The sequence below is a fragment of the Aspergillus karnatakaensis genome (genome assembly GCF_047715665.1).
Source record: "Aspergillus karnatakaensis strain CBS 102800 unplaced genomic scaffold BJY04scaffold_1, whole genome shotgun sequence".
Taxonomy (NCBI): domain Eukaryota; kingdom Fungi; phylum Ascomycota; class Eurotiomycetes; order Eurotiales; family Aspergillaceae; genus Aspergillus; species Aspergillus karnatakaensis.
Genome location: NW_027395713.1, coordinates 319,419 through 337,539, shown reverse-complemented (window position 1 = coordinate 337,539; position 18,121 = coordinate 319,419). Strand labels below are relative to the sequence as shown.

The window sequence follows — 18,121 nt, the reverse complement described above, 5'->3', positions numbered from 1 at the left end:
AGTCGTTGAGAATTGGCGACTTTGGGAGACTCTACTGTGGCTCAGTAGAGAATCGAGGCGAAGAGTCGAGGAACTTCCGAGGTAGACTACTCCTGAAAGATCAAATCTGACAAATCCTGGAACCCAGGAGAATAGGCGAATAGTGGCGAAAAACAGCGAGGTTTAGACGAGAATATGACCCAAGTAGGGTTGTATGGGTGGTTGTTAGGTGGTTATAACGGAGGAAAGGGAGGGAGAGGGCAGGCGCAGGGAGGGTGGGTTTTTGACCGGTTTTGTAAAGTGAACAGGAAGTGCAAGTTGGGTGGAGCCCCTGCCTGCGGTAAGCGGGCGGGCTATGGAGAATGAGATGGTACTAAACTTTTTAGTGGTAATCTTTCAGCTGCTCGCGTTTGGTTCGGTTCAGCTGGTGGTTTTACCGTATCTGAACAGCTCTTGTCTGTTTCAGCCCAACCTCTTTAGGAGGAGGGTCCAGAGCTCTGGGTCTAATCAATATGCACCTTTATCAATGATCGTTGGAATGCCAGGTCAGGCTGGTACGTTTCTTATATAGTCCTACTTTCAACCCTCATCTCTACCTTAAGAGTCATCTGAGTCACCTTGTCGGGCAGCGCCTCTTTCATATTCAAAACCAGCGTTTTCTTAGAGCGATAGGGGCAAGATATAACCCGTTCGCCCTCCTTCCATGAGCATACGATTCAGATCTGTTGCGTCATTGGTACAGCCCGTGTTCCGTCACCTCCAGTCACCTCGCGCGTACTGGCAGGCGAAGCGCTGTTGAGCACCCGAGACATTTGGTTGGTGTCTCTCCAGGCCGTCTCGACTCACCAGCTGGACACGCGGGCCTCCCGATGAGACGGCAGCCTACCAGAGTGGGAACCAGGTCGTATATGGATGCGAAGAATGAGTCATATCTTTCGCATCGCCCCAGGTGATGGCGGAGCAGGAGAAGTGCCGATATAAATAAAATCAGTCTGCGCTTCACAACAGCTCTGATCTGCTGCCGTCAGCTGTGGCTGGCTATATTGATTGGCAGTGGCGATGTGGCGTAAAGGTTGCGCTCGGTAACTGTGGTGAGAAAATCACTGGCAAGAGCCCGGTTATTGGTGGTGGGCAGGGATGAGCCACAAAGAATAAAATCAGATGTGATGCATGTGCATCAGGGACAGAGTTGAAGTTCAATACAGTCCCGGCGTCGAGACGAGCCATGGAAGATGACCGGATGCATCCGCTGCATTCCGTGGATCAAGACTGCTTTAGTGTGCTCTCTTCCAAAATCAAAATAACCTCCTGTTGGGCAACCATCTGTGCCATGGGATGGGCTTTACCGCTGCTGGGCACCCACCACACCATCATGACCGGGGCAACCGGACAAGGCTTGTGCCAGACCGCAAGTTAGAAAAGTAAAAATAATAAATAAATAAAGAGAAGAAAAAAAAGTACTGGAAAATAAAACAAAGAAGCAACCTGCGACGACAAGAAAATAGGTTGTGCCGTCACGGAGACTATTCAGCGATAATTTCCAGGCTGTTGCCTGCTACAAGAGAGCACATCCGAGTAATAATGAATGTGACTGAAAGTCTGTCCAACCAGGGGGACGGGATATCCTCGGAGTCGCATTCGAATCCAAATCCTGGCCCCGAGGTGTGTAACCTCTGGCATATCACAAATAAGCAACTGTGCTTTTGTCGATGAGAAGGCTTGGTGAGGAGGCACATGGCGTTCTGGATTTCCGGGCTGGAGCCAATAGTGTGGGTAAAAACGATGGAAAAATTTAGAGTCTTGCTAGAAGGCCGGATCGAAGGGAAATGGGTCCAAACAATAATTATAACTCCGGCTCGCTAACGGCCTGGCCTGCATCTGTTGATCAGTCTTCGCTTCCAAGTTCCCACCATCACTATACCATCAAATATCAGCATCAGCGTCACGATATCTTCACGGTCCCTGTCCTGCATGTCAACACGTTGACTCGGGCGTCTGCCATGCTGCTGACCGCGTCGATCGGACGTAACCTCAGTCCGCCCCTTGGATGTTATTTTCATCAAGAGTCGGGGCCGAGTCCGTGTCTTGACTTGTCTTGGTCAAAGAAGAAAGAAAACTAGTCCAGATCGCGGCCCACCAACAGAGTTTTCATCCCCCTCCCCCTTGCACTCCCTGCTTTGGAACTCGTTGATTTCCTGCTTATTTTCCTGCTCAATCACAGGCTTGGGTTTGATATTGTTTTTATCATTTGTTCCGTCTAATTTTACCTCCTTTATCACGTACTGTACTGTATGTACATGAAATACACGACTACATACCTCCCAGCATTTCTCACCTCACCCCCATATCCAATATCCATAATCATCGTCTAACCACAGGCCTGCCTAATCAGGAGCTCCCACATACCTCCATCTGGCGTCTATTTCCGATCCTTCTCTCAAGTCTCTTGAATTTTAGTTCCAACTTCCAAGGCATGACGAATTCCCATCTCCATACCAAAGTACTCGGCCTAAGCCCTAGCTCTCCTCCATGTGATTCGACCGTCATCACCATCCTCCCCCTTTTCATTCTCAGTCTCACTCTCACCCATCTCTGTCCCACTGTCTAAAAGTAATTTACCTAGTTTATTGGCAGGATTTCTCATCCACCAGCCTCATGCCGATCGCGGCAGGATTATTGACCCGGGAAAAGCAAAGAAAACCGCGCAGCTTCACCGTCCTGTTTCAGCCTGCCTGTGAAGGATTTGTGCGAGTCAAAGCCCTTGCCCTGAGCCCTAGCTGCAGGTTGATGGAGACTGGCGCCCTGCATGGGACTTCTGTTGCACGCTGCTGTCATGGTTAGCGTGATGTCGGTTGTTGGACCTGGGGGGTCGAGCATCGTTTGCCTGTTTTGGCACCCAACGCACTGGAAGTTTGGAGTTGCAGTCTGACTGGCGCATGAACATGTTCTCAACAGCAGAGGAGCTCTCTGATTTCTTGGTCTTGGGAGATTACATGCAAGGCTTTGGGGTCTGTGCCTATTCTACATATATATCGTCTTACCGACTCTCAACCTCACAGCCTTGCATATCGACTCATCTCATCAAGACATCCAAGACTAAACACGAACACGAGATTCGGCGCTTACGCTCGCAAAAGCACTACACCAGCAGCACTAACCAACTTCAACCCAAACAACTAACTTTGAACAACTCACGTCACGACCGGCTCTCCCTTAGTCTCCTCCGCAACGGCCATCGCCAACGAACCAAAACACTCACATACACACCAACTCCCGAAACCGATCCTCTGCAGCTGCAAGGCTGACCCTCCCTCTCCCCGACGTTCGAGCGCTAAACTTCCATCTGCAGCCCAAATACCTGAGTTTGCTGTCCAACGCTGTGGAGCCGGGGAGATCCCCGCAAATGAGCGAGCGACACGCACTAAGGGTTTGCGATGGAGGGTGCACTAGCTTGAGTCGACGCCCACAAGCACACGGAGATTTTATTTATTCTACGTACTGACAGTACACTGACAGAGAGGTGGATCTGGATTTTGTTTCTTCTAATTCTCCAACAGAAAACTTACGAGATTAAGAGCTGGTGGGATGTTTCGACTCGGTTGGGCTCGATGTATATGCCCTAACGCTACTCCGTAGTTACTGGAGTATATCAGGTGATGACGCAAATCCTCAACGAAATGACAATGAACTCCTCACTCTGGGTCTGGAGCCAAAGAGGCCCCGATCCAATAAACCAACCCACTGACTCGCTAACAGGTCGCGTGTTCTCCCACCAAACCAAACCCCTTGATGCCTTACCCTGGCAACGACACACAGGTGGGGAGCGAAGAGGGGTAGACTGCGTACAATGTACATGCGATGCGATGCGATGCGTTGTCCACCGATATTATTACCTACTAGAAACAATGAAACGATTTCCGCCTTCCAGATCCCTCTCGCGTAAAAATTCAATATGGGTATGCAATATTAGCTCTAGCAACAAGGCTTAGCATCCTGCCTGGTCGGGCCTGAAACCCTTAGTGTCCACGGCGCAGGACGTACATACATGTACATACGTACATACTTACCGCTGAATCTGGGATCTGGATATGGATATTGGGCGCCTATCAATACCAACCGCAGCCGCAGACTGGCTTGCACCACTACTTGGGACTTGATCTTCTCACTTGCGTCGCGCATATCGACGCTTGGATCTCACCACCCAGACACAGACCAGCCTACATCTAACATCTCCAGATGCATGCCCAGATCCTATACATAAGTATCAGGTAATATACATGCAACATGCAAGGTCTCTCCCCTCCCTCCCTCCCTCGTTCTGTTTTATCCAGGCGGATGGTTTGAAGATCGGAGATCCATGCGGCTTCATGGCGCATGCGCAGATATGTAGGTGGTAGGGTTTTCATCGTGCATACCGCTCTGGACAATGCAGAGATTGCTCGCAAGGTAGATCTGCTCAAGTGAGGTTTAAGTAAACAGAGTTGCCCCTCGCGTGGTGTTGATATAGAGTTGCGAGTTCCTTGGAACCGGCTGGCCAGCAAAAAGTGGTAAGGGAGGGTGTTGGAGTATTTATCGGTGAAGATGCAGTCAAGAAGATAAGAGCGACCTAGACGACAGAAAAGACAAGAGAGAGAGTCGGTAAGGAATATGAAGAACGGCGGTCAATTGAGTGGTAATATCGTTATAGATTTGTTCAAATCTCTAAGCATGGCATGCTATGCTCTGCAACCCAGCAGTCTAAACCGACAATTAAGAAGACATATCATATATACAAATATTAATCCCCCTCAACGCCATCAGGATATTGTTGAAACAAAAATCACTTCTCAATCTCCGCCTTCACCCACTTCTCCAAGCCGCCCTTGGCAATAATCTCCTGCACATTCGGCGGCAGCTCGCCGACCTTCTGGCTCCAGACCTCCCCGTTGTCCTCCGTAACAGAAACTTTGCTCCTCCTTACGTCCCAAACAAACTTCCACCCTGTTCGTCGCGTAGCCTGGACATCGCCGCCCTCGGTACCCTTTCCGAATCGCTCGCGCAGCTTCTCAACGAGACGAGGCACCTCGACGCTCATGAGTGCGTTGTTGATACTGTTGCGGCCGAAGATGTTGCTGAAGGAGCCAGCGACGACGAGAGGGATACCCTTAGCGAGAATGGCGGTTGCGGCTTGTTCGCGTGATGAGCCACAGCCGAAGTTGAACCCGCCGACGAGGACGTCGCCAGGCTGGGCGATTGTACGGAAGGCGGAGTCGTAGTTTTCCATGCAAACCTCCGCCATCTTCTCGGCGGGAAGGTTGTCTTGGTAGGTGTATTTGCCTGTATCGCGGTTAGCGGAATTGCAGTTTATACGTGAGAGATTACTACTAACCAGGGTAAATTCCGTCTGTGTTGATGTTGTCGGCGTCGCAGAAGACGATCTCGCCCTCGAGCTTCTCGGGGAAACCAGGCAGGATCTCAGTCAAAGTCTCCTCGGCATCCTCAGTTGCAGCGGTTTCCTCAGCAGCTGCACCACCGATTTGCTTCTCAGCATCCACAATCAAACTCTCGGCCTCGGCGATGATCTTGTCCAAGGCGTCCTCCACGCTCAGAGCCTTGTCGACCTCGTGGTCACCACTGCCCTCGCCGATGATCACCTTCTCCACGCCTTCGGGCTTTTGGTACCAGCCAGGGCCGGAGATATGGCCGGACAAGGCGCTGGCGGCCACAACCTCGGGACTAGCGAGGTACGCGGCCGCGTCTCTAGCGCCCATTCTTCCGGAAAAGTTTCGGTTGGAAGCACTAATACCCACCTCGCCGGACTCGAGAAGACCGGTTCCGAGACCGATGCAGGGCCCGCAACCGGAGGGGAGAGGCTTAGCGCCCGCATCGAGAAGAATCTTCCAGTCACCGGCGTCTTCCGCAATCCGCTGCTCCGCCAGAGAGGCAGCGGCAATGTAGAAATTCACACCAGGGGCAACCTTAGGGGATGCACCGTCCTTGGCGGCCTCGCGGAAAACTCGCGCGGCGGCGGCAATGTCCGAAGCGCGAGAGTTGGTGCAGGAGACAAGGTAGGCCTTGTTGAGCGCAATCTTCTGCTCCTCAAGCTTGCGGAGGGGCGTGGCGACCTTGACGGAGTTCGGGCCGGAGACAAAGGGAGAGAGGGTGGAGAGGTTGAGGTAGAGTGACTTGGCGTAGTTTGCGCCAAAGTCGGCGGTAATCGGGTTCTCGACGAGCTCGTCGATCCGCTCATGAGTGAAACGGCTCTTTTCCGGAGTGAACATGGCGGACGTCGTAGCCCTGGCTCGTAGCCAGCCGATGAGGACGTCGTCAATAGGGAAGAGTCTGTGATAGAATCAGTACAACAGTTTATTCGTAGTGAACGAGAAATACGCACCCACTGAGCGCACCCCATTCCGTCGTCATGTTCGCAATGGTGATACGGTCATCAACAGAGATGCTACGCATGGTTTGATCGGACCCAGTGAACTCAATGCTGTGGTTGAGTACATCATCCTGGTTGAAGAGACCACATAGAGCAACGATGACATCTTTGCCCGTGACACCCGGGGGCAGAAGACCTGTCAGAGTGACCTTGGCAACAGGGGGAACCTGCCACCACGTTCGGCCCGTAGCCCAAATACTCGCAGCATCAGTACGGACAATGGGGGTTCCAAGCGAGCCCATTGCTCCATACGAATTCGAATGTGAGTCAGAAGCCACGGTCAGGGTTCCAGGCCAGGCGTAACCCTCCTCAATCATAATCTGGTGACCAATTCCGTGTCCCGCAGGGTAAAAGTCAACACCGTGTTTGCCAGCGAATTCCTCAATTTGACTGTATTTCTTGAGGTTGGCCTCGGATTTGTTCTGGACATCGTGATCCAGGGTCCAGACGAGCTGGCGGTCGTTGTGGACTTTGGTGGCGCCAATGTCCATGAACTTCTTCGCGACGGCCCAGGTGTTGTCATGCGTCATGCAGTGATGAGGCGCGATAGAAACATAGCTGCCCGAATGGACCTTCTTGCCCTCTGTGAGACCAACGGCATAGCGCTGGACGATCTTCTCGGTAAGGTTCTGGGGCGATTTGACCGCGGAGGTTGATGAAAGGGGGTTCAAGGAGGAAAGGAAGTCGGAGGCATTGGAAGTATTTTCGAGTTGCGAGTGGAAGGTCTGAGTGTTTTTGGTGCCGCTGTACGAGCGGTGGCCTAGGAAAGGTGTCCGTGGGATTGCGCGTGGGAGTAGTGGCACATATCGCCTGGCTACAAGGCCAGGTAACCTGCGCTATTGGCAGATGTTAGCTTACCAATTGAAGCAATCGAGCCCGGGGTACTCATACCAGCTGTATCATCTTGAATGTGACCGTTGTGAAGCTATGATGCGGCAAAGAAGGAATCTGGAGAAAAGTTTTGCGGGATAGGAAAAGCGGCGATATCGGACGCTCGAACCAGCAACCAATTGTTGGTGCTGATTAGCAATTCCGGGCCTCGGCACTGCCTGCCCTGTTCCTGCCGGCCGTTCTTATTGCCACCACGAACGACCCTCCTGTTCCTCTTACAACGTGGAATTAGAAGCCTGTATCTGCTGGAATTTGACCCCAGATGCTTGTGCTCCCGACAAGTAACTGCTATCCAACCCTGCAAATTGCATGATATGCGAATATTTGGAGGGTCAGATCGTGCCTGCCTTGTTTACTGTTGATTTCTACACAGAGTGCCGCCGATGTAGACCACCATACCCAGTATCCTAGTCAGACAGCGACATGCTATGGTGATTCAAGTTTAATGGGGATATCCGTGGCCTTGGAAGGTATCTCTTTGAAAATATAGGCAATAGTACTTGGGATGAATTGAGATTTATTAAATAATGGTATCATCATTTCTCTTGTAGATCTATATATGCTTATATCGCACATTCCTCTCTCACCAAGCCCCGATTTAGGACGGTCAAACCACCATATATTCTCCTTCGGCTCGCTTAGCCTGCATGATCTGGTGCCATCGGAACCCTTGGCCCTTGAACCCCGAATTCGAGGACAAAGACATAACATCGTCCAACACTGACCACCCAAGTGGATATACCGGCATATCATAATGGCTGCCACTAGAATAAGCGTCGCCATTATCCATAACTGATAGAGGAGGATTCTCTTCCCAGATCTTCTGTAATAGTTCAAGGCAAGAGAGGTTGTTGCAGAAGCCAGAATCCTTCGATATGTCTTTGCAACGCTCTTGAATGATCAAGCGGTGCTCTTGTAAAATGCACTCGGAGCCTGTGATGAACAATGGCCACAGCAGGTAGACGTCTGATTTCACAGCAAATATATGTGCCATAGAACGCTGGACTATATGTTGAATTCGAGGATGAGATGATGGCAAATCTGGATATGCTAGCCGCTCGCTATAGAGAAGTGCCGAGTGACGGAAGGACTCTGAGATATGGAAGACATCCTCCACGTGTTGGGGGGCTATTCCAGTCTGATCTACTGGTGACGATGGTGGTGAGATGTATGCGGGCATCGTGGACAATCCTGGGTTGATTTCAAAGCCAGAGCCTATTGAAAACCCTGGATTGAGACGCTCTTGAGGGAAGCGCCACGATTCCAACTGTTGTTTAATGGAGAACCATTCTGTCCAGAAGGTCGGAGATAGCGGCTTCTGAGTCTGGTCACCAGGTCGCGGTGGTGTTGGTAGCGGGAATAAATAGGGGTCGACTTGCGTATGATAGGTCATAGAGGGAGGGGGGGCTGAGGTGGGTATAAAGATGTGCGATGAAGGTTGCGTGTTAGGTTCTTGGTTTTGACTGAGAATGTTGAGTCGGCCCAGATTTGAGATGACCTTGAAGAGACTTGCGTCACACCCCGCGAGGTTCTCAAGACCCCATTCACCATCAGAGGCTGCTGTCAGGTCGACATATCTGCCGTGGAGCTGAATTTCGCGGTCGTTGGTGGTAGCGGTCATCGTATCATACCATGTAAACATACGGATGAACCACCTCAGCTCGTCCGTGAGATAGGGAGATGCGCGCTGACGGATCGCCAACAGCTTGGTGACCCCAGCGAACTGGGTTTTGAACTGACCCACTCCAGTATCACAAGCATGGAATAGACAAAGTATCAACAAGGTGGCAAGAACAGAATCTGAAAGCCTCTTGTGTGGATCGGCCAATTCCTTGTTCAATTCCTTGACCGCCATGCCACGATGATACTGTTCCTCAAGGCCCGAGCCTTCTGGGATAGAAGGATCGCAATGTTCTTGTATCGACGTATCCGTGAGTGCCCTATGTGCGAGTGAAGACATCCGCGCGGGCTCTGTCCGCTCCGTGGAGAAAGTTCCTCGTTCGCGTCGTTGCCGCAAATTGCTAGTGGCCAATGTCGCAATAGCCTCCTGAAGCGATGTACTGCCCTGTGCCATCCTCAAGATCGAAGTTCGGAAAGGATTGGTTGGGCTATCAAAGGCCACAATCATCGGGGCTATGACTTCGGCATAATAACTGATTAAGTATCGTAGGCGGGGGGTCCTTCCGACAGACCGCGCCAAAAGCAACTGGGAGAATGAGGGCGAACGCTGATGATGACCCACGATATGATAAGGATAAGAGTGACGTCGCTCTTCCGCGGTTGTATTGTCTGATTCTAGGTCTTCGGCCTGGGAAGCATATGACCATTGCGCCGGCGGCGACTGAGACCAGGAACCTGTCCAACTCCCAGAAGCAGATATTGATTCAGGCTCGGTCGACAGGTCGGTCCGAGTGTGTGATGAGAGATTAGCTAGGTTACATGTTGGACTCGGTTGGCTTCGTGCGGCCGCTTGAACTTGCGGTGAGGGTATATTAGTTGGTGAAGTATGTTCATGGGCAGCGTCTGAAACTGGCGAGGGTTGCGAATAAGGCTGAGACAGTGGGAGGCTTGTGTTTGGGGGCGACTGCGGCTCCTGATGGCCTGACCCACGACGAGGCTTCGGTTTCCCGGTAGGCGTCTGTGCTTCAGTTACTGGCAAAGACATTCCTCTTAGTTTCCCTCGGCTCGCCACACCAACTCCCCATGTCAGAGTTGTCTTATACCCCAAGCACTCTTGACCGTCATCCAAGCATTGAGAGCAATATGGGCGTCGTCGGTCACACGAAGAGCCATTGCGGGCGCAGGTGAAGCAATCGTGAGTAGCACCTGTGACTACCGTTCTTTTACGCCTTCTCCGGGGAGCGGATGCAGTCGGACTCTTCCGTATTTTGGCTTGGGAAACTTGAGACATCCTCTGAAGACGGGCGGACAGCCAAGCGTGAGGGCTGGGCGTGCCGTGCTAACTGCCGAATATTATCGGGGGTAGGAGACGATGCGGAGGCGATCCGCTCTGTGGGGTTCCATTGATTGAGGTTCTGGAAGGGTTCGAGGATGGATGAATAGGAAAGAGGAGGGAAAGAACACGAGGAGAAGGAAAAGGAAGAGGGGAAGAAGGAATGGCGGCGCCGTGGCAGGGAGGGTATATTAAAGTTTCAACACTCTCCGGCGAGGGGGAATTCGGTCTTAAGCGTATCCAGGCAAACGGCGTCTTTGGCTCAGCAGATGGCGATAAGGAACCTGCATCCGTTTTGCTCAATTTGGCGGATGATGCCGCCACTCCGTTGGCCCAGCACGGTTTAGCGACTTAGTCTGCTGGGTCCTCCGAGGTATAACTACAATCCGGCCGCTCGGAGATTTGCTGCTAAAATCGAACGCTTCTTGCAGATCTTCCATTTCGGCTTTCAATGGTCGAATCTCGGCAGCGATAAACTTTGCTGAAAATCTCTCACGGCCAGTGGAAAGCTGGCAGTGCAGAGCGCAAAGTGGGGGAGTCTATGAACGATGATCATGCACAACGTGGGTGGATTAGTCAAGTCCATGATCTACCTCGCGCCTGCCAGTATAGGAATTGTTCCAGAGTTTCAGGGGTTCTGCCACCGCCTGCCTTATCAACCATTATTCTGGAAGCTGGAAATTATGGATGCTTCAGCTACCGAGGACTCTTCATATTTGCTACCGGCTACTGCTGCTTGTCAATTTGGATCTTGAAAGACAGCCTCGGCCTTCTGGAGTAACTCTCTCCTCCGGCCGTACCGATTCCAAAGGTCAAACCTACCTATGCGGTGATCTCCCAGCTAGCTACCATGCAACATCCTTCAAGACGAGCATAGATAAATTGCGTCAATGCCCGTCATTCGTCGAACCCGGCTGAGGAATGTCCTCTCTCTGATCGGCGCCCTGATTATTGTTGCTGCTGTCTTCAAAATTAATTGGACTCCGGCTCCTGTCTCTGTCGTTCCTCTCACTGCCTTTGAAGTCCCTCTGCCCGAACGCCAAAATGTGTTCTGGAAGTCCTTTAAACCGATACTAGAAGTGCATGCACCAAATTGCCCTTCACCATCCTCTGGCGAGAATGTCGATGCGGTCCACTTCAATGCTACTTCCACCGAGATTCGACCGGACCTGACATTCCTGGATGAGAATAGTGTGACGTTGATGCAAGATGCTCATACACAATTCTTGCAAGATATCGCAGATACAAAACTCCTCCACCCTGTTCACTCGCCTGGTACCCGTGGTATAGTGTCTACCGCTGGAGGACAATACTTCCCCGTCTTTCTTGCTACGCTGCGGATGCTGCGCCGTACCGGATCAAGTTTACCGATGGAGGTTTATATGAAGGATGCTAGCGAGTATGAGAAGAATGTCTGCGAAGAAGTCCTTCCTAAGCTGAACGCGCGGTGTCTGATCCTTTCGGATGTGATGGGAAAGGAGTTTATAGAGCACTTCCAGCTCAAAGTCTTCGCGGTATTGCTATCGTCTTTTGAGGAAGTTGTTTGGATGGATGCCGACTGCTTCCCTCTTCACGAACCAGAGCTCTTACTAGACTCTGAAGTGTTCAAATCGACGGGATTGATCACCTGGCCTGACTTTTGGCAGTCTTCGGTATCACCGCTATACTTCAAGATTTCTGGTCAGCCGGAAACCCCTATGAATGGACGCCAAACCACTGAAGCCGGCGTGCTCCTCATTTCTAAAAAGACACATATACGAACGTTGTTGCTTGCCGCATACTACAACTTCTACGGACCATCGCATTACTTTCGGCTCTTGTCACAAGGCGGACCGGGGGAAGGTGACAAGGAGACCTTCCTCCAGGCCGCATCCGCCGTCAACGAGCCCTTTTATGCAGTAAGCGAGAGAGTACAAGCGGTTGGCCATCCGGCACCGGATGGTCTCTCTGGGTCCGCCATGGCGCAGTCTGACCCGATTGAAGATTACGACCTGACCACTCAGGGGCTTCTGCGGGTGTTGGACCCTGAGGTGGCCAAGGCTCCACAGGTGTATTTTATTCATGCCAACTATCCCAAATTTAACCCGGGTGGGAATGTCTGGGGCACGGACTTCGAAACCGCCCCGACAATCCGCCCTGACGGGTCAGATGGGCGAGCTTGGATTGTCCCTGAAGACGTCATCCAGCGGTTTGGATACGACGCTGAGAAGGCATATTGGGAGGAGCTCAAGTTCATCAGCTGCGATGCGAATATTCACTTCCAAACCTGGCTAAACAAGGAGGAGGTATGCCACAAGGTCGAGCGATATTGGGATAATGTTTTTGCGGAACCGCACGATGATGACTTTCACTTCTCCTAACCTCATATCCAGAATTGACGACTATACGACCTACATTTACGAGCGACGACCGCTGTAACCAACTGTACTATATCGCATAATACCTATTTGTACATTACGACTCATAGAATCAATATGCAATTCAGAGTCAATCTGATCATTCAACGCTCATTATATCATACAGCCCAGAAAGAAAAACAAGATAAATCATCTATTTCTTGATGCCCTTCTCCCGCAGACGCTGCTCATCATCCTCCTGCAGCTCCTTGTCAATCTGAGCGCCCTTGGATGGTTTGTTTCCGTGGAGCTTAGCCTGCAGCAATCCATTAGCTGTTGTCACATCGCACTACCACGAGCATCAACATACCGGCTTTGTGGGGTCGTTCTTGCTAAGTTCAGCCTCGGGCTGGATATCGCGGTTGTGGTGCTGCGTGCTATCAGGCTCCTTGCTCTGGGCAGCGAGTCTGTTCGCGATGGATCGCTGGTCCTCTATAGGGGCGGTGGTTAGTTGACTCTCCACAGGACAAGGGAGCATAGCAAGGTAAGAGACATACTGGAATCAATGTTCTTGTGGCTTCCCTTCTCACCCTGCTCGTAGCGCTCCTGGTCGTTGATCACGGAGCGGGGCTCGTTGCGCTGGTCACCGGCCTCGTAGATGGCGCGGTTGCCGACGTTGGACTGGCTGGAAGAAGAGGTTGTGGCAGGCATTTTGGGAAATGTGAGATAAATGTGAGGTTGAGAGTGTGATTTGAGAGAAAGTGTAATTGGATGGTGTATTGTAGACTGGTTGATTAATGAAGTATGTTCAGAAGCTATGGTACGCTGGTTGTAGAGGTTGCTATATAGGGTTGGCTAGCGAGGTGATGTCATTATACCATATTGCGTTTTTCAAAGCGCTGAGATCATACGTGGGGCGAGGCAGGATGAACACCTTGTCTGTCCATGCTGGTAAATGTCATTACGGGGGCTGGTTTGCGAGATTTTGTTCATCCATGCTACCTAAGGACATTTTGTTACTTTGATGGGCTATCTTGTCAGGGCCGAGGGGTTTGTATGACGTTGTCGCGTGCTCCTGTACCTATTTGATTTTTAATGGGTGCTTTGGGAGGAGAGAATCGATCTGAAGGGTATGGAATGCTATCGATCTGCTGCTACTCGGGATTCTCCGACGAGCTAAGGTTTGATGTTGTTGCTCTTCTGGAAAATACCCAGTATAGCTTGTCTGAAGCTACCTATACTTACCCCGCACGAGGGAAATGGCACAACCGTCACTTCGAACTCAACCCGATTTTCTCTACAAGTCATGACGGGCTCAAGAAAGCCAAAATAATCCATTTTATCGGGTCATTAAGCTTCCCAGCCAGAGTTAAATGCAAAGCCGCAAAGTGTAGTGGACCGTTGAGGTCGCCGAAATCGGGAATGATGGGACATAGGTTCAGCTCAGCTTCTGTCCCCTCATCTTCAGGCACACTTTGAACACAACTCCAATTGATAGGCTATACCGGGTATCGCGGATTATTTTTCTCCAACAGCGGCTGAATTGGAGTCATTCAATCATTCAATCGCCGAATGGCCAGAGTGCCCCTGCTCCGTTGCCATTTACAAGCACACCACCTCACCGACAAACTCCTCACTTTCAAAAGGCCGCTTGACCCCAAATTCACCTTGCGGCTTCGCACTTCATCTATATATACTCCTAGAACGACCTTTTCAGTTCGGGGACACATTATATTCTCACAAAATCTCTCCACAATGAGCACCCCCAAGATCAACCCCCGCTACCTCTCCCTCTTTCAGACCCTCGAATCCCGTTTCAAACAAATAACCACCATACCAGCCGAGAAGTGGTCCATTCTTGCTACAGCGACCCTTGTCGCAGGGCCGGACCCCGAACGCATCGACCAATTATACCTCTATCTCACCTCGCAAGAACCCTACCAGACCTCTGACTCCCGCAAACAACTCGTGCGCCGCCTCCGCGAAGCCCTCTTCAAGTCTGTCATTATCGTCGGCGTCTGCAAGCCCATCGAGGCCATTCTCGCCCTATCCGAGGTTGAAAGGGAAGAAGATAAAGACATCTCCCCACCAACACGGGAGAATTGGGCTTGTGATGAGTCGAACCATGAGCGCGGCGTGGAATGGTTTAACAAACTATACGCGAGAAACGGCAGCGCGACGCTGGACCTGTTTAGGGCGCACAAGGACTTCTCCTGGCTGAGTACGGAGATCACCTATGGATTGTTCTTGAGTGATCGGCAGGTACTGGATGATTTGGATACGCAGATGGTTGTCTTGCCGGCGATTGCGAGTCAGAATTTGAGGAAGGAATCGCATTGGCATATTCGGGGGACCAGGCGACTGGGGGTTTCTATGGAGGATGTAAAGATCGTCACGGAGTGTGTGAGGATTGTGGCGGACTTTTATGGGGTTATTTTGGATAAGGTGCCTTCGGTCGAGGAGGTTGAGGCGGATGTTTGATTGGAATGCTGCTTATAGATTGGGTAGATTGACATTTTTGATGCTGTAAATGAATTAGAGTGTCACTTGGGTCAGGCATAGGGCTGATTCGGGGCCAATCCCAGTTACGACAGGCTATACTAGCTGGGCCTTCTCATCCTAGTCCTAGTCTATAACAAAAGAGGGTGGCTTCATCTCATCGAGCTCGGGTGATGTGGGTAACTACAATGAGCTCTTCCTCAATATATATATGAGCACATGTGGTGCTCTGGGCGTTCATCCTAGCGGTTCGAGTAAGCGACAAATACCAATCATAATCAATGCCTCTGAGTAACTAGAGAAGTACATGGGAAAAGCCTCAATGAGAGTTGATTGGGACGGGGGAGAAGGAAGAGCTTGAGACTGCGAGCCCTGGAGAAGACCGATCTGCACCGAAAGAGGAAACCCGCGCCCAAGCCCGGCGCTCCGCAACAATTTTTATCTCCCCGCAACCAGCCCAAACTTCAACAACACCACCACCCTCCATACCCCTCTCGCACACAAACACTCACAATGGGCAAGCGCAAGCAGTTCAAAGATGGCGACGTCTCCATGGGCGGCACGGACCCCACAGCCGGCGACTCCTCAGACGAAGACATTGACATGGTCAATGTTGACTTCGAGTGGTTCGACCCAGCCGAGATCGACTTCCACGGACTGAAGCACCTCCTCCGCCAGCTCTTCGATATCGATGCACAAGACTTTGATCTCTCCGCTGTCGCGGATCTAATTCTCGCACAGCCATTGCTGGGTTCAACGGTCAAGGTTGACGGGAAGGAGTCGGATCCGTATGCGTTTCTGACAGTGCTGAATCTGGCCGAGCATGCCGTACGCAATAGTCTTGTTTTCATCTGATAGTCCAGAAGGACTGCTAACTCGCAAATAGGATAAACCCGCCATCAAAGACCTGACAGCCTACCTCAAGCGCAAAGCTTCCGCAGACCCCTCCCTCGCAACCCTCGCACAACTCCTCTCCCAAACACCCATCCCACCTATCGGTCTAATACTCACCGAGCGCCTAATCAACATGCCCTCCGAGGTTGTCCCACCGATGTACACAATGCTGCAGGAAGAGATCGCCTGGGCGATCGAAGAAAAAGAACCTTACAACTTCTCGCACTACCTGATTGTTTCGAAAACGTACGAGGAAATCGAATCCAAGCTCGATCAGGAAGAGGCGCGGCCGCAGAAGAAAAAGAAGAAGGCCGCTGGCGAGAAGGGGGAGAGGTTCTTCTTCCATCCTGAGGATGAGGTGCTGGAGCGCCATGCGCTTTGCGCGGGGAAGTATGAGTACTCGCATAAGCATGACGAGGGGCATTCGGACTCGAAGAGAGCGTTCCAGGAGCTCGGAATCCGGACGGGTGGTAGCTTGATTTTGATCGAGGCGGGGAAATTTGAGGGCGCTGTTAAGGATATGGCGACTTATCTGCAGGCGTCCGGTTGAGTGAAGTATGGTTGCTACGATTTATAGATTAATGTGGTCATGATAGATAAAAAAAAGTTGTCTATTTTTGCATCCAGTTGTTTATTAAATCTACATGTCGTCACGGCGTACCAAGCACTGGGCTTACTCCCATTGTGTGCCCTTGAGGCGCTGCATCAGGTACTCGACCTCAACGACCTTGGTCAGAGGGATGACATATTCCTAACATAGTTAGCCTGGGAACATAAGATGAAGGAGATGATAAATACCTTATACATGGCCTGTACAGCATGCACATCGATCTTCGACCCCGACTCATCAGGGAATCCGGGATCCGTGCCATAAGTCTTCGCCTTGAGCGCCAACCGCTCCAGCACCTTCTGCTCAACAACCGCATTCGTAATAGCCTCATCAATCCCCTTGCGGTCCTTCGCCTTAATAAGCTTCACGAACCGCTCCGGCTCCTTCTGGAACTTCGACTCCGCCACAAACTTGCCAAAGTGGATCCTCCGCGACAGCGCCTGCAGACAACTCACGTCACATGTCGCGGCGGAGCCATAGTTCTCTTGCGTCTCGCCGCGGTCTTCCCGCCCACCAAAGTCAGGGCACACGGCGGGGAGGATGTCCTCGACATAGCGCTGCTTGATGGTCTCGTTGACGTTGACAGAGTTTGGGTGTAGGATCTGAGGGTAGTCGAGCGGTTGAAGGATGGGTTCTTCGAGAGCGCTGGGGAAGAAGGGGTACTCGTCGGGGGATTGGAATCGGCGGACGCGGGATTGCAAGCGTTCTTGCTCGCGGAGGAGGTAGTCCATGAGACTGATGTGTTCATTTGGGATTGAGACGCCCCCGGGGACGTAGATTGTTCTGTTAAGCGGGAATTGAACGCGCTCGATCAGGTGGAAGGTAATTGTATCCTCGAGACGGCTGTTTTTGTTTCATATTAGCTATGCTATACTCCTGGGGAGGCTTGGGCAGGGAGGATGAATTTTGCGGGGTATGCAGATAGCGGCTCCGATGTCGCAGACACTTACATTAGTTGGAAGCGAATGTTGGCGAGGTCAAGGGCCTTGGAGGCGTCGGAGAGATCGATTGCTGTGTCCATGGTGAAGGTGAGGGCACGTTTAGGGGAGTAATGAACGAGTATCAGAGAGGAGAGTGGAAAATGGGGTTGGGGAGAAAGCTGAAAGCATGGATCTGAGGTGCGGGGCGGGATTTGGCCGACTTAAATTCAGGAACAAGCATCCTTTTCGGTTCGGTGGATAGTCTAGGTTTGGAAGTTTGGAACTATCCTCAATTGATTCTTTCTTCTCGCTCGTCTTTGCTTATTATTGTCTATACGCATACGCAGATGCCGACGCACTTGACCAACCTTGCTTACATCGAGCAGGACTATGTACCCTCATATTTGTAGACTTTCAGAAATGCTATAGGGCTTGCTGCGGCTCCTTTCTCCTGCCTTGCTAGATCTATATAATAACAGCCAGCAAGGCCCGGTCACTTTCGGTCGCAGCTTCTACGTTTCAGCAGAAAAGGAAGGAGCAACACATGACCTCGAAAAAAGCTAATATGGCAGGCACAATGGGTGCCGGGCGCCTGGTCGCCCCTTCCGCTTCAAGGCG

General features: G+C 51.4%; 7 protein-coding genes across 7 annotated transcripts; 3 read left to right on the top strand and 4 right to left on the bottom strand.

The window, feature by feature from the left end:
• Positions 1-4,294: 4,294 nt before the first annotated feature.
• lysF (homoaconitase LysF) lies at positions 4,295-7,328 on the bottom strand. Its single transcript, XM_073709370.1, has 4 exons — positions 7,292-7,328; positions 6,353-7,236; positions 5,348-6,300; positions 4,295-5,295 (listed from the first exon to the last, which is right to left on the bottom strand). Exons 1-4 carry the CDS (start codon positions 7,301-7,303, stop codon positions 4,799-4,801), a joined length of 2,346 nt encoding a protein of 781 aa, XP_073577160.1. The 5' UTR covers positions 7,304-7,328; the 3' UTR covers positions 4,295-4,798.
• Positions 7,329-7,785: 457 nt separating this feature from the next.
• BJY04DRAFT_1373 (transcription factor domain-containing protein) lies at positions 7,786-10,305 on the bottom strand. The gene has a single exon (XM_073708619.1). The coding sequence runs from the start codon at positions 10,200-10,202 to the stop codon at positions 7,899-7,901; it is 2,304 nt and encodes a 767-aa protein (XP_073577159.1). The 5' UTR covers positions 10,203-10,305; the 3' UTR covers positions 7,786-7,898.
• A 561-nt stretch (positions 10,306-10,866) lies between these two features.
• BJY04DRAFT_1339 (alpha-mannosyltransferase) lies at positions 10,867-12,990 on the top strand. The gene has a single exon (XM_073708537.1). The coding sequence runs from the start codon at positions 11,135-11,137 to the stop codon at positions 12,602-12,604; it is 1,470 nt and encodes a 489-aa protein (XP_073577158.1). The 5' UTR covers positions 10,867-11,134; the 3' UTR covers positions 12,605-12,990.
• Positions 12,795-13,291, bottom strand: BJY04DRAFT_212384 (uncharacterized protein; the record flags this gene model as incomplete). The annotated part of the gene is made up of 3 exons (XM_073714569.1): positions 12,795-12,896; positions 12,951-13,072; positions 13,138-13,291. 3 exons carry the CDS (start codon positions 13,289-13,291, stop codon positions 12,795-12,797), a joined length of 378 nt encoding a protein of 125 aa, XP_073577157.1.
• A 1,044-nt stretch (positions 13,292-14,335) lies between these two features.
• BJY04DRAFT_212383 (uncharacterized protein) lies at positions 14,336-15,061 on the top strand (the record flags this gene model as incomplete). Its single annotated transcript, XM_073714568.1, has 1 exon — positions 14,336-15,061. The coding sequence occupies one exon, from the start codon at positions 14,336-14,338 to the stop codon at positions 15,059-15,061; it is 726 nt and encodes a 241-aa protein (XP_073577156.1).
• Positions 15,062-15,537: 476 nt separating this feature from the next.
• On the top strand, positions 15,538-16,565 carry BJY04DRAFT_175677 (protein-transporting protein BCP1). Its single transcript, XM_073709369.1, has 2 exons — positions 15,538-15,907; positions 15,966-16,565. Exons 1-2 carry the CDS (start codon positions 15,593-15,595, stop codon positions 16,521-16,523), a joined length of 873 nt encoding a protein of 290 aa, XP_073577155.1. The 5' UTR covers positions 15,538-15,592; the 3' UTR covers positions 16,524-16,565.
• A 7-nt stretch (positions 16,566-16,572) lies between these two features.
• BJY04DRAFT_1332 (chorismate mutase ARO7) lies at positions 16,573-17,660 on the bottom strand. The gene is made up of 3 exons (XM_073708520.1): positions 17,534-17,660; positions 16,772-17,426; positions 16,573-16,724 (listed from the first exon to the last, which is right to left on the bottom strand). The coding sequence occupies exons 1-3, from the start codon at positions 17,602-17,604 to the stop codon at positions 16,647-16,649; spliced, it is 804 nt and encodes a 267-aa protein (XP_073577154.1). The 5' UTR covers positions 17,605-17,660; the 3' UTR covers positions 16,573-16,646.
• Positions 17,661-18,121: the final 461 nt, after the last annotated feature.

Excerpts from the sequence above, each read along its gene's own strand:
- BJY04DRAFT_1339 (XM_073708537.1), top strand. The coding sequence starts at position 11,135 with ATGCCCGTCATTCGTCGAACCCGGCTGAGGAATGTCCTCTCTCTGATC.
- BJY04DRAFT_175677 (XM_073709369.1), top strand. The coding sequence starts at position 15,593 with ATGGGCAAGCGCAAGCAGTTCAAAGATGGCGACGTCTCCATGGGCGGC. Across the intron at positions 15,908-15,965 it reads TGAATCTGGCCGAGCATGCC|GATAAACCCGCCATCAAAGA; the intron begins GTACGCAATAGT and ends ACTCGCAAATAG.
- BJY04DRAFT_1373 (XM_073708619.1), bottom strand. The coding sequence starts at position 10,202 with ATGTCTCAAGTTTCCCAAGCCAAAATACGGAAGAGTCCGACTGCATCC.
- lysF (XM_073709370.1), bottom strand. Across the intron at positions 6,301-6,352 it reads GAATGGGGTGCGCTCAGTGG|ACTCTTCCCTATTGACGACG; the intron begins GTGCGTATTTCT and ends ATTCTATCACAG. Across the intron at positions 5,296-5,347 it reads CACAGACGGAATTTACCCTG|GCAAATACACCTACCAAGAC; the intron begins GTTAGTAGTAAT and ends ACCGCGATACAG.
- BJY04DRAFT_1332 (XM_073708520.1), bottom strand. The coding sequence starts at position 17,604 with ATGGACACAGCAATCGATCTCTCCGACGCCTCCAAGGCCCTTGACCTC. Across the intron at positions 17,427-17,533 it reads AACATTCGCTTCCAACTAAT|CCGTCTCGAGGATACAATTA; the intron begins GTAAGTGTCTGC and ends AAACAAAAACAG. Across the intron at positions 16,725-16,771 it reads CTGTACAGGCCATGTATAAG|GAATATGTCATCCCTCTGAC; the intron begins GTATTTATCATC and ends TAACTATGTTAG.